The sequence below is a fragment of the Buteo buteo genome, chromosome 27 (assembly GCF_964188355.1).
Source record: "Buteo buteo chromosome 27, bButBut1.hap1.1, whole genome shotgun sequence".
Taxonomy (NCBI): domain Eukaryota; kingdom Metazoa; phylum Chordata; class Aves; order Accipitriformes; family Accipitridae; genus Buteo; species Buteo buteo.
The window spans coordinates 2098322-2112084 of record NC_134197.1 but is presented as its reverse complement, the minus strand read 5'-3'; the positions used below and the strand labels follow the sequence as shown (position 1 = coordinate 2112084).

At 53.1% G+C, this 13763-nt stretch overlaps 2 protein-coding genes across 7 annotated transcripts in view; one reads left to right on the top strand and one right to left on the bottom strand.

Annotated features, from left to right (window-relative positions):
* The first annotated feature begins 648 nt into the window (after positions 1–648).
* On the top strand, positions 649–8177 carry LOC142045114 (mesothelin-like protein). Its single transcript, XM_075058274.1, has 16 exons — positions 649–694; positions 1153–1184; positions 1718–1767; positions 2356–2476; positions 2606–2691; positions 3079–3205; positions 3298–3488; positions 3589–3679; positions 3778–3922; positions 4550–4734; positions 4935–5090; positions 5267–5400; positions 5675–5808; positions 5979–6079; positions 6307–7246; positions 7989–8177. Exons 1-16 carry the CDS (start codon positions 649–651, stop codon positions 8069–8071), a joined length of 2622 nt encoding a protein of 873 aa, XP_074914375.1. The 3' UTR covers positions 8072–8177.
* Positions 8178–9454: 1277 nt separating this feature from the next.
* MSLN (mesothelin) overlaps positions 9455–13763 on the bottom strand; it is a 37481-nt gene continuing 33172 nt past the window's right edge. For all 6 annotated transcript variants that reach the window (XM_075058575.1, XM_075058570.1, XM_075058571.1 and 3 more), the window contains 6 exons: positions 13252–13398; positions 12892–13025; positions 12202–12329; positions 11500–11594; positions 10715–10904; positions 9455–10015 (listed from right to left, as the gene is read on the bottom strand). In XM_075058575.1, coding sequence (XP_074914676.1) covers positions 9921–10015; positions 10715–10904; positions 11500–11594; positions 12202–12329; positions 12892–13025; positions 13252–13398 — 789 coding nt within the window. In that variant the 3' untranslated portion in view covers positions 9455–9920. The remainder of the gene's footprint in view (positions 10016–10714; positions 10905–11499; positions 11595–12201; positions 12330–12891; positions 13026–13251; positions 13399–13763) is intronic.

Below are 13763 nucleotides of genomic sequence, written 5' to 3'. Positions count from 1 at the left end.
TCAGCAAGGCCACCGGTGGGATTTAGGGAACAGAATGAGACTTGGCGGAAAAATTACTCGCATCTAGTTCGAAGGGCAATAAGCTAATTGCTCTGGGCAGCCCATCGATGGCATTTCTAGAGCAGGGATGTATTTTCTATCGGTTTCTAGCTGAGGGGTGTGGAGCCGGGTACAGGGGGAGGGCAATGCCTGCTGGTGCTCCTCTACTGGTTTACGCTGGATTTCCCCCAGTCTGTGCTGGTGTGGTCCCATGCGGAGCTGGGGGATGGATGGGGATCCTGTCGCTGCAGGGCACAGGCAGGAGTGGGGCTCTGGGTGTCAGAGAGGACAAGTTATTGTGGAATTTCTTTTAATAACGGATGGAGACTGAAATTCTGTTTTCTATTATATAGGATTTAAAATCTCTCCCTTGGTTGCAGGGGGTTTGTGCAGGCACTCACAGAGCAGGGGTGAGCACGCAGAGCCGCTGTACTCCCACGGCTCCAGCCCCAGCACCGGACAAGAGAATCAGCTGCGGGACCCCCCCGGCACCTTCCCCACCCCGGCCGGCAGCCAGCACCGTCCCTGAGCGTGGGACACGGCTCCCCGTTTGCGCTCTCTGCTCGCCTGACCCCCGCCAAGGACGAAGCCCCAGCACAGGCAGCAAGCATGGTGCGGGCAGCCCCGGCCCCAGCAGCCATCACCCTCTGCCTCCGTGAGTTACATCTTGTCCCCCAAAAGCTGACCCTGTCCCGGGAACCCCTTCCACCCCCCAGAACCAGGGATGCTCCAGCCCGCGCTGCTTTTCATTCCCAACCCACTCCCTGCACTCTGCCTCGTGCTCCTGTCAGCATCCGCAGGCAGTGGGAGTTTTTCCTGGCTGCAGCCGTCACCGCGTTCGAAATCTGCACAGACAGATTTCCAGGGGCAGATTTATCACTTTTTGTCTTCTAAACCTACCCTGAGTCACCCCGGGTTGCCTGGGCTGGTGCAGGCTGCAGGGCGGGACTGGGGCTGCTCGCTGCATAGAGTTCACCAGAATTAACTAAACATTATTCAATTGACAAAGAAAAGGCCCTTCCCAGACTTTAAACCTGGAGCTGCTTTAGAACAGCCCCCGACCGCCTGTACATAGTCATGGATGTTTTATAACCCGCTCCCGCTTCGTTGCAGGTTTCTCCGCAGACCTCGTGAAAGCAGCAGCGGTGAGTCACCGCCGGCTGCTCCCGTGGCTCCGAATATACCACGGCTTTGCCGAAACCTCGCAGCTGGTGCCGGGAGTGGCAGAGCTGCCGCAGTTCCCCCAGTCCTCAGCTGCAGGGAAGCAAAGCCATCGCCTCCCCGCTGGCCCCCTGTGCAGCCCGTGGTCCTGTCCCTGTCCCATCCCGTCCCTTGCTCACCCACTGCCCGGAAGCCTCCCTGCCCTGCTCCTAAACCGAAGGCTGGGACCCTAAACCTGATGGGCACCCAGCCCCCCCAGCTCCGGGGAAGCAGGGACAGACCCGCTGTTGAAGGGTGCCCACTCCTGAGAGCAGCTATGGTGGCTTTTGCCTCCACGCGTAACCCAGAGCAGCCTCAGGGCTGCTGCAGTTTTCAGCTGCCCGCAGCTCGTGGGCAGAAGCTGCCGGTCTGGGCGCGCTGGCCAGGACAGATCCCATTCCACGCTTGATCCCTGGGTTTAAAACCCCTTTTTCCTGTTCTGTGCTGGGGCTGAACATCCCCCCATCCTCCTCCCCAGGCTGCCCTGATCATCGGAGCCATCCTGTCTGTCACTGGGCAACATGCTGAGTAAGTATCAGGCCCAGCCGGGGTCTCTGAGAAGCAGAGGGGTCTCGGGGGGGCACAGGCAGTGGGGCCAGCGTGGGTGGGTGTTGCGTTTCTCCCCACATCCATGTCACGGCTGCTGTGACGGGTCACTTGGGCTGGAGAGGATTTACAGCCTTGCGCAGCCAGTTCTGGTGCTGGCACCCAGGCTGGGATTTCAGCTGCATCGGCTTTTGTTGTAGCACAAACACACCAAGAATTTCCTTCCCTTTACGGGGCTGACGCAGATGCAACGGGAGCCTCCCCCGAACCGAAATCCAGGCTCTGCTGGTTTCTCCCTCACCCCAAGCCCGGGGTATGGTGGGCACCTCTGCCACCACCCCGGCCGTGGGGACGGGCACCCTCCTGCCTGCAGGGCACCCCCTTCAGCACCACCTTCAGCATTGGCATTAGGGGACATTTTCATGACATCCCACATTATTCCTACTTACCCCACGCAGCCGTGGTCGGGGTGAAGGGGGAATTCCCAAGGGAACGAGCGGGTTCATCCTCCACGGGGGTGTTGGCGAGATAAAGCAGATGGTGAAATGGAACTGTGCCTCCCCAACGCAGCCTCTCAGCCTCGGTCCTGCAAGGTTTCCAGTGCATCCCAGCCAGCGACCTGCCTGCTGCCGACATCCTCGCGTTTGCCCAGGGATTGCAAAACAAAACAGCGGAGCTGAGCGGTGCCCAGGTGGGCAGGGGCGGGAATGGGGGCTGCAAACCTCATGGAGCCCAAGGGGGCACGGGGAGCCGGGGGGGTGCCGGGGTGAAGGGGGTCTCGCTGCCTTGGCATTGACAAGACAAACCTCTCTCTGCCCAGCTGTCCTGCCTGGCCAGGCTGCTCGCTGCCAAGAACCTGACGGCCGATTTCGGCAGGTACCCGCCAGACCTACTGCTCTTCTTTGAGTGAGTATCGAGGGTGGCACACGGCTGCGGTTTCGGTGCTGAATCACGCCACGCGGCGTTCGCCGGCGTGACCCTGGCACGCGCTGGGGCGCGCAGGAGCTCTGCGTGGGGAAGAGTATTACAAAAATCATCCGTGGGCACCTTCAGACCCACGCGGGGCGTTTCCAGCCCTGCAGACCCCCTGGACCCCTCCTCACCCCACTCCTCTCTGCGTAAGAGACCCCCCCCAGCCCCGTGCAACTCGGCAGCTCATTGCTCAGAAGGGAGCAACAGTTTAAAACTCCTTTCCCCATGCCCACAAAAAAGCAACACGAAAAATCTCCTGCCCGGGCACGACAAGCCCTTCGCCCTGTTCCTCCCTGCCGCGCTGACTCTTGCTCCCCACAGCTCAGCCGAGGTGCGCGGTGGGACCTGCGGAGATTTTTACACCCGGGTTTCCCGTGGGAACCTGGACCTGCTGCCCAGGGGCTCAACCCGGCGGACGGGGCTGCTGCGTGGGGCACTGGTCTGCCTGGTGAGTGGGTGCCAAGCTGGGGGCGGCCGGTGGTTCCCCCCCCCCAAACCCTTCGCCGAGCATTTGTACGAGGGCTGGTTTGTCTCTCCCAGGGGGTGAGGAGCAGCCGCCTGCGCCCCGAGCAGCTCGGCAGCCTCGGGGCACTGGTGTGCGACATGGAGCCAGAGACCATCACGGCCTCGGATCCCGGCGTCCTGGAGAACCTGAAGCTCTGCTCAGCGCTGACGGGGGTCCAGCGGGATGCCCTCAATGCCGTGCTCCTCGGGGGGGGAACGGTGTACGGGTAAGGAGCCCTCGTCTGCTCTTACGGGGGGTGGGCGACAAGCAGAAGGGATGGCGTAGCCATGAGGATGCTGAGCTGGTCCTTCTCCCGATGGCCACAGGGATCCTTCGAGCTGGGATTTACAGACTCTGCAAAATTTGGGGCCGCTTGTCCTGGCTTTGAACCAGACCACGCTGAGCTTGGTGGCCGAGGTAAGCCCCCTCCTCGAGACCTTGGGGCAAGTTGCGCCCATCAGCCAGGCCAGCCCTGAGGCTGCGGGACTCAGCACCCCTCTGCCCACCCCCGGCAGGCAGCGCGGGAGGCTTTCGGCAGAAGCATCGTGGCTGCGTACGGCAGCCAGGGACGTTCCCAGCGGGAGAAGTCCCTGACCCTCCTCAGGGCCTTCGCAGCAGCATCAGCTTCGTCTCATCCCAGGCTGAAGCGGAGCGCAGACCGTGAGCATTTCCCTTCACTGCAGCCAGTCTGGACCAGTTCAGAGCTCTTGGGGTGGGGGGGCAAATGCCCCCAGGCTGGTCAGCATCTGGGTGCCCCCAGGGAGGGGGACAGGACCAGGCAGAAAGCTCTGGGATTCCCGTAAAATTAACTGGGGAGATGGGGGAAATGTCCTTACAGCACGCTGGTGTGTTTGCTCTTACCTGGGAGCAGGAATACGGCAGCAGCAGCCGGGAAGGAGCCGAGGAGGGGAGAAAAATCCTGGGCAGGGGCAGCACCTTGGGAGGATGCTGCAAGACCGGAGGATGCTCATGTGGGTGACGTGGGAAAGGGTTCACCTTACCGGAGCGTTTTTAATTGCCTTTAATGGGCCTGCAGAAACATCACCAGGTTCTTCAGGAATAACTTTAAGGAATGAAAGTGAATAAGGCATCTTCATAGGTTGGGGACCCAGGGGATGGGAGGATGATTCGCAGTCCTGCCCAGCAGGACAGCTTGAGCCACGTTATTGTGATTCCCTGTTCATTCACCGGGGCTCTTCCGAGGGGCTCTGGGGCCCCGTGGCAGGACCAGGGCCAGGCTGGAAGGGGGGAAACACCATCTGCCTGACATGCCCTCCCTGCCCGCAGGCTGCCTGTCCAAGCCCATCACGGCCAGCACCGTCTCCGACCCCTTCTTACTCATCAGCTACGACACCGCTGAGCAGTTCGACCTGTGCCTGAGCAATGAGGTTTTAAAAGCAAACCTGAAGTCTCTGCTGGAACAGCCGCTCACCGTGGAGTACCTCCGGGTCATGAAAAAAAAGCTGGAGCAGGTGATGGGTGACACAGGGCAGGACCCCCCCGCGCAGCCCCCTGTTAGCGTGGGCACGCTCCAGGATAGGCGAGACCCGCTGCAGGAATGGGCATCACTGGCCATGGGGATGAAGGCACCCAAGCTGGTCCTTTGCGCCCATTTCTGCCTTATTTTCCCTTCCCTGACCCTCTTTTTTGCCCCACTGACCCGGCCCTACAGATTTACCCTTCAGAGATCCCGGAGGAGCAGCTGAAGCTGTTGGGGCCGCTGTCCCGCCAGTACACGGCGCAGGAGATCAGCCGGTGGCCGGTGACATCCATCAACACGCTCTCAGCCCTGCTCAACCCCTCGGATGGCAAGTGGGAGACTCCCCAGGTAAACCCGCGGCAGCAGCGGGGGACGGGTGCTGGTGAACCCAAACTGGGACCGCTCGGTGCCCAAGCCGAGCTCGGGGCGAAGGTATTGCCCGAGGGTGGCACAGGGGTTTTACAGTATATGCATTTCTACCGGGAGCATCTTCCTTCCCCGCCTGTTTCCTCTCTGTTTCCCAGGTCCAGCAGCTGCTCAGCAGGTACCTGGCCCTGGGGGGCACCTTAACCGGGCCCTTGCTTCAGAAAATCGGTGGGAGAAACCTGTGCAATCTGCAGGAGGAGCGGATCAATCAAATACCTCCAGCAGCAATCAGGTACGCCCCATTTTAGGGATGCTTTTCAGTCCTACGAGGCCCCTGGGATCACAGGGGAAGCAGATGGTGGGATGGCAGACTCCCACCTCCCTTTCGGCTCTGCCCGCTCGCAGGCAGCACGGTGGGATGGCCACGTCCCGCTCCCAGCTCCTGCCTGAGCCACCGGCACCGTGGGCAGGGACAGACCGCTCATCTCCCCCCGCCAACAAAAGGGCTTTAGCTGTGGTTTGGGGTGATGCCCCCGGCTCTAACCTGTGACCCTCCCTCTCCTCAGGACTGCTAGACAATTAAACATTTCTTCTTGCTCTCAAACCAAGAAGGACCAACTCTACAGAAAAGCCCAGGAGGCCTTTGCTGGCCAGGCTGGCACCACCAAGGCGTATTATTGTCAGATTTGGCCGTACCTGGGTAGGTGTTTCATCCTTTGCCCTCCTTCTCATGGCGATGGAGGTTGGGTATCTCTTCCTTGGCCAGGGAGGTTTAGACACACTAGAGACACGTCTAGTGGTCTCCAGAACCCCTCCAAAAATGTTGGAAGTGTTTGCACGTGTCTAGGTGCCCCATACGCTTTCTTTAAGGGGGAGCTCCAGCGAAGGACCTGAAAGACTTGGCTGAAGCTGGCGTTGCCATAGACATGGACATAGACACCTTTCTTTCCCTAAATCCCGACGAACTGCAGGTATGTCCCCAGTATGCTACTGCTCTTTTCCTCGCTGAAGGGCACGGCTAGTCGAGGGCTGAGTGGTGGGGTTTGGGGCTGCAGCCCCATCAGATCACCAGTTCTCTATTTTTTTTACCTTTTTAAATTTTCTTTTGGAAGTTATTTCTGCAGTCCCATTAGAAAAGCACTTCGTGGTAATGCGGGCTGCGAGGATGAACAAAGATGTTGTTGTACGTGTATTGCAGAAACTCAGTGTCGTGGATGTGAAAAATCTGCTTGGAGAAAACCTCCCTTACCTGAAGGAAGCTGAAAATGAGACCTCAGTGATGCGCTGGGTGAAGAAACAGTCCCAGCGGGAACTGGACTGTATCCTGGGAATCGGCCTGCAAGGGGGCACAGAGGAGCCCGGACCCATGGGGACGGCCACCCCTCCTCACCCCACCGCCTCGGCCACTATCACCCCCACGGTCACCGTCCCCGCGCCCACCACCCTCCCCACTGTCCCCCCCCCTATTGCCATTAGCAGCCACCCTACTGCTAATTCAAGTACCGTCCCCCCCAAAGCCCCCACCCCAAGCACTATCAGCCCGACCCCCCCTAACAGCACTCCCCCACGTGCTCACACCACTGCCCCCAGTGCTGTGAGTCCCGCTGCCACCTCCACTGCCCGACCTGCTCCGACCACCGGCTCCATCGTCCCGTGCTCCATCCACCAGTCCCCCACCCCAAATAAAGCCACCCCCCCCGCCGTCACCCTCCTCACCACCATCCTTGCTGCTGTCAACCCCAACGCCACCTCTCCCAGCTCCGTCCCACCCCCTGCTCTCACACACGGGGCCACCAGTACCACCACCAGTGTTGTTACTAACCCGGCTATTAACACCAGCACCCCACTGGTGTCCGCGAACCCCCCAGCACCTGGGTCTACTGCCCACCCCGCTCCAGAAACGAACCTCCCTCCCAAGCCCACCCCGATTCCCAACTCCACCATCTCCACCCAAAAGAGCATCATCTCCCCGACAGCCAAGTTGACAACGTTGGCTTGCAAGACCAGTGCCCCCCCGGCATTTCCCAGCCCCTATTCCACCAGCAGCAGCAGCGAGACCACTAAAGAAACACCCACAGGTGTGCCAGAGCCACCGAGACCAACACCCGGTGGATACATCAACCTGCAACCCGAAGCTGGTAAGGTGTGAACGTTCGGAGTCGGGAAAGGCTTAGGAACCGATGGCGAGGCAGAAGTCTGCACCAACAAGCAGTAGCTGATCCACCTTGTTCCTGGCCAGATTCAATACCGATGTGCTGCTGTCCACAAGGAACCCCAGCAGTTATGGGCTGGACAGGTAGCGATGTGTCTCTACGGGGCATTCCAGCCCTGGATCTAGAGCACAGTGCCCTCAGATTCCACGCGTTCACATCTGGCAAGGTGCACCTTAAGATGCGTCATCACCTTCTGAGCACGCAGCATCCCTCAGCCGCTCTGCAGAAAGCTGGAGTAATTCCATTAATGCCAGCACACCATACAATCTTTCACAAGGCAAGGATATGGCCATCCAGATTTTAGCTGCACGTAGTATTTCTGGCTAGGCATTGCTGTAAAAGCGCTAAAATCTGAAGTTGTTTAACATGGCAGAGCTACATCCGTAGCTTTAATGACTCAAACAGATTTACTCCTGCTTTGCGCTGGTGAAAGTAAGAAAAGACTCAGTCCTGCCGATTATTCACGGCCAGGTGACATTTCTAACTGGGGAGCAGGTCAGGGCCCGAGGTGCAGGTACGGGCAATGTCACAAAAGGCAGAAGTGTTGTCACGACATGTGCGACCCTCCGGGGTACCCGAGTCCCAAAGCAACGCTACCGCCCTCACAGCTCAGGCATGCTGTTTACCTGGATAATCCAATTCTTTCTCATCTGTCTTCTCCACCTAGGATCGGGGTCCAGAGTCTCCTCCTGTCTCGTGCACATACTGACTACGGCCGTGGGAAGCTCACTGCTGCGAGCGCTTCTCTGACACTGCCACCTCCAGCACCACGCTCACCGGATCCCTCCTGTAGTTTTCACCATCCTGCAAAATAACGGTGCTGGCAAATTCCCTGCTGAAAAGCAGAAACCCAGGGAAAGAACAGAGATTGTCCATTTGATACCAGCATAGAATTTGCTTATTATTTTTGAAGCTGGGCAGTGAAAGGAGGACAGGTATTTGTCCAGCCCAAAGCAGCCCAACAGGTACTTACTAGCTAGTTGCTCTATGTAATATAATTACCAGCAATATTGACTAGTCTGACAATGCACTAATGCTGACAGTGGGCCCAGTTCTGCCAGCTTTACTCACACTGAGTGGTATTTTACCTCTAAGCAATCCCACCGGGGTCTGTTGAAACAGTGGGACAACTCAGGGATCTGAGTTACTGGCCATTGCAAAAGAAGCAGAATATGGCCCAGCAACGCAGTCTGAAAGCTCAGAGATCCACTAAATTGTATTTAACTTGTTTCGCAAACTTAGATTTTTGATCAAGATCTGTTCAAACCATGCAAAGGCTAGTTAGAGGGATGACTGACGATAGTTTATCTTGATTACTGTTGTAATGCTATATAATAAAACATCAATCAACTTTTTTTTCCCTAATCAAATGTGTCCTTTGATGTGCTCAGTGCTTTTCTAGTGTAGTTTTTCTAGCTAGCTTAAATCTAAAGTTTCCACTTCTTTTGGTCTTTCCTCATTATCTCATGTCTCCTCCTCCAATAGCTCAACTACCCGAGAGCGTTTCTCCCTCCAACTTGCACAACTTCCACTTCCTAGTTTCATTCTCCACAGGCTGAGGAGATTCTTGCATGTCATTTATTGAGAGTGAGTCAAGGCACAAAGAAGCAAATCAAGATTTCTGTCAAGGGATCAATGTGGTTGAAAATGTAGACTGTCTTAATTGGGCTCTCTCCCACCCTAGCTAGTGCCCCAGCACCACAGGAAGCAGACAGTGGGGAAGTGTCTCTTGCCACCCAGAAGTCTGCAGCAAAGGACAGACCAGGCTCTCCTGTTCTCCTCCTGTAAAGCACCGACAATGAACATTTATAATGTCTTTGGAGGCAGGCTGTCCTCCTGGGGGAAAAGGGGGATTTCAGGGGCTGGATACAGGTTGCACTGAGGCTTTTTTGGACAAAAATTCCCAATGAGTGGAAAAGAAAATTATTGAAAATCTTATACAAAGTTCTTATACCCTCCCCATGAGGAAGCTGAGAACAACTTCAGCTCTTTCGTGTTGAGCAGTCAACACCAAAGAAAAGTGACAGGCATGTCTGGAGTTTTTGACCATTTAATTTGGACCGATACCTGCAGATACGAAGGCGCAGGCAGTCTGAATGAAGAGAAGACAAGAGCAACTCATCAATTTGCTTCTTTTTACTCAGTTCCATTGTTTATTTACAATCAGCCAGAAAACTTCACTCCCACTCAGAGGTCTTGGCAGTGTCAAGAGATCAGGCTCTTTGAGAAATGTAATCATTAACATGCAGAACAGCCAATTTGCGCGCCCTTAAACCCACCATGGTTACGCAGTAAAATATTGACATCATTTGTGTTGCAGTAATATGGCTGGGGCTCACCCAGGCTTAGTCTGTACAAAAGGCAAAGATCCTGCTCTGAAGAGTCTGAAATATTCCCTTCAGACAGAGCTTTGGGTCCCGTCCCCCCCCGCCGAGTGATTTGAAAGACAAAAGTACCTAAAAGTGAACCCTGGGCTGCGTAACAGTTGCCTGCTAGCAGTGAGCATCCCCTCACCCCCCAGGCGTGGCTGTCCCTGACAGGCCTCAGGGCAGGTCACAGGCTGGTCCCCCTCATCTTGCTTTTTCTTGAGAGAAGATTTTCAAGACAAGACTGACGTCATCAGGAAACTGATAAGCAGAGCAGGCAGGAGGTGGAGTGTCATGGCCACAGCACTCGGAGAGGCTGCGGATGGTGCTAGAGGAAAAAGAGCAGACATTAGTGCAAAGAAATCAATGATTGAACTGTTGCCCCATAGGGGTGAACATCTCTTTATGCCACATCCAGGGAAGATCTTCAGCTTTCTAACAAGGGCTTTCTGACTATGGTAAACAGCCACTCCTAATAGCACCACCAAGTCATAACCCAAATCCACCACACAGCAGAGGAGGAAGCTCTGGAAGTGCTCTCCATTAAGATGGTCAGGCAGTGAGGATGCTCTCAGTGGGATTACAGGACTGCTTCTCATATCGGAACCAGAATTTGCTCTGCAAGGCTTAAGGCTCCTCAGCAGAAATGAACTTGCTGCCCCTCAACGCCGGGAGGTGAAGGAAGGAGGTGAGCACTGCCCAGTGCACTTTAACGGGGCTGGGTGGATGAGTAGTGACATGTGCCACTGGAAAGGGTCCACAGTAGCCCAGATCAACAGTCTGCTCTCTCAGCACAAGAGCAGCCAGCAGGACTTTCCAGGGCCTCGGCACAAGCACTGCTTGAGAGCAGGAGCAGAGCCATTTGGCAGCGCTGCCCAGGGTCACCACTTACTTGAGCTTGGTGCACTCACTTCTCTTTTACAGACAACTGAAGCACTTTGCTTCCACAAGGCAGTTTTTCTCCTTGCTGTAGCCCAAAAATAAGTATTTAAAACACAACAATTTGAGGTCCTAACGTAATACATACACTGAAATTTGGGTGTGACAATGTTCATGTAGCCTTCTTGTAGCCCCCCAGTGAGCCCAACATGCAGTTTATCCAGTTCTGATTGTTTCTGTGTTTGAACCCACTCCCGGATGGGAGACTTGTTCTGCCATTTCTGCAGATCACGGAGATTAATCCCCAGCAAGCCCTGAACCTCAGAAGGTGTCAGGCTCTAGGAGAAATCAAACAGCAAGAATTACAGATGTAAATGCAGCAATGGAAATAGTACCTACGACCAAGGAAACAATGAGGTTTCTATTAGCAGAAGTGTGAACAACAAGGAAGACAAATGTCTGGTGAGTGGTTTCAATTGCGACAATCTTCCTGACAACAATGGTTCCTCAAAGACTGTTTCTGTTGTCCTCTGATGACGAGTGTCCTACACTCAGGTGGGCACCCCAGTCCCTGCCCAAATCACTGGGCTTTCTTCCAAAATTGATTATATTAGTGCTAACACTCTTGTTAGAAGATTTGTCACATAGCTGTGGACTGTAGTCTAGTGGATGCCTGTCCCCTGCTCCTGCCACTACTGCTATGAGAGCCTGCTCTAAAGAAATTCCCCAGTAAGACTGGCTTAGCATCCATGTATGATTCCAAATTACATTTTTAAAGAAATTTCAGGCCAACTGTCCACTTCCTACTGGTCTAGCATCATTCTGAATTTGATGGAGTGACTCCTGATTTACACCAATGGACAATGCAACCAAAACCAACTACTTAGAATACTATGAATGCAAGGAGTCAAACAATTTCAAGATTCAGCTCACCAGCAAAGAGTCTCTTCTTAACTTCACAAAAGTACTAATGTTCATGTTCACATTGTCCTTGCTTAGAGCTCTGAGATCCACAGCAGGAGCACCCCCTGGGACCAAAAAGAGAAAGTATATCAATGCATGAAGGACAGCCCTCAAATGAGCAGTGTTGTGTATCTGTATAAGCTAGAGCTATAAGGATGTCTCCAAAATTTATTAGGCAGGGGCTGCTAATGCAGTGAGTTCCAACTGCAAAATATATGGATGCTACTTCACTTTGCTGGGAGGTATTATTGCGTTAGCTATTAAACCAATCTGTGACAATGCCAGGTGCTAGACAGAGGGGTAAGAAGAGTTTGCTCAGGCTGTGAATAAATTCTTGGCTTAACAGGGAAAAATCTGTTTTGTGACATAGAGAAGGGTTGTGAGATAAGTGTTAAGCACAGCAGATTGATTTCTCATGGATCTAGCAGATCTTATCCACCCTAGAAGTCAGGAGTTTGATTTTCCCTGTGATACTCTGACAATTGATTTGGACAACTTTAAGTCAGGTACAGAATCTTTCAAGGATATTTTATGCCATCTACAAGTTGAAAAAGACTGAACTTTTAACAACTTGGCTCTGAAAATTCCCAAATCTTAGATGGTATTTGATACCCATTCAGCTTCTGTCTAAGACCTCTCTACTTCCCCATAACATACTGGTTTTTTACATACCTAGATATGGTTCAACAAGGTTATAGTAAGCAGGTAAATACTTCTGGCCTGAGAAAGCCTGTTTTGCTTTAGCATATAAGATGTTTTTCGTAAGCTGTGTACAGTTTGAAGGATTCAGAGATGCCAGTCTGCAGAAAAATGAAGATTTAGGGAGAAAAAAGTTTTTATTATCTTCAACCTGTATAGATTTTGAACTGAGTATCTCCATGGGATTCTCTAAATAGGACAGGTGACCCCCTTTTCCCAGTAGATAGAAGAGGTATGGAGAGAAGCTAAAAGAAAAAAATAACGGCTCAGCCTTCTGCTCAAAATGCCGTGTCTTCCAAGTTATGATGGCTCTGATGGTGCATGGTAAGTTTAAGGGTTTGCAAAGATGTAGTTAATTAATTTCATTTAGTAGTCTTCCAAAGGAATTTAAATTAAATTTAATTAACTCTCTTTTGCCTCCAGATAAAAGCATGCATGCAGACCACATCTGTTGTCAGCTGAGCTGCAATAAAGAGAGTTTGATTGCAAATCCAAGCCCTTCCTGGCAGGATGGGGAACAGCAGGCTTTTAAACCTAGACACAGAGGAGGTACTAACTTGCTTCCTAGATTTCCTCTCACCGAGTGGAGAGAAAAGGAAAATGCACTTGCTGATGGGAAAGTGCTTTTGCAAGAAGCCAAGAGCATTGCAATATTTGACTCACTTCAAGCTGCTGGAGTCTATTATATTCAACTCGGTTGCATTTAGAAGGCACACGTATCTCGTACCAATTGCATTCAGTGCAGTGGCATTCAAGGCATTTCCCAAGTCAACATATCGTTTAATCACTGCAGAAGCCTAGAAACACATTTAATTTTTTCAAAAGTTAGCTTGAATCAGAATTTATGTTTTCATCCTCAAAAGAACAAGAAATGCAATAATTACAAAAATAAAACCGAATCATTTCAAATCTATTTGTTTGGACCTCAAGGATGGCCCAATCATCTCTGAACCCACTAAGCTAAACCAGCAGCTCCCAAACCAGGAAACAAACATGGGCAGAAAAGCAAACCCAAATCCCTACCTGATCATCAGAGGGCTGATCTTTTAGCAAGGCAGCCAGTGTGTCAGCTGAAGTTATCTTCCATTTGGAAACATCCTCAGGGGTGATGAGAGAAATGAGGGGGCCCAGTTTGGGGAGCAGACTGTCAGGATACCCATCAGGATATGTCTGTGGAAAGACCATTGTTATTGCTATGAACGCTCATTATCATGCCTGCGCTTATGAATTTATGCTTTTTGCACAATTAATGTGGAAAAGCCCAGAAGGTCTGCAAAGAATAAGAAACCAAAGCCAGTGAGATTCCGTGAGCACATCTGTCCTTATTCTGCTTGATAGCTCAGGCAAGCAGGGCCCAGGGGAAGGAACAAAACCTGAAGCACTGTGAACTGACTCAACACAGACCTGAGTGGTCAGTATGCCTTGCTGTGGTGAAGGCTAATCAAATACTGGGCTTCCCTAACAGCAGCATGGCCAGGAGGCCAAGGGAAGTGATTATTCCCCTCCATCTGGCTGGCACTTGCGAGACCCCATCT

Excerpts from the sequence above, each read along its gene's own strand:
- LOC142045114 (XM_075058274.1), top strand. The coding sequence starts at position 649 with ATGGTGCGGGCAGCCCCGGCCCCAGCAGCCATCACCCTCTGCCTCC. Across the intron at positions 4,735-4,934 it reads TGAAAAAAAAGCTGGAGCAG|ATTTACCCTTCAGAGATCCC; the intron begins GTGATGGGTGAC and ends CCGGCCCTACAG. Across the intron at positions 7,247-7,988 it reads CAACCTGCAACCCGAAGCTG|GATCGGGGTCCAGAGTCTCC; the intron begins GTAAGGTGTGAA and ends TTCTCCACCTAG.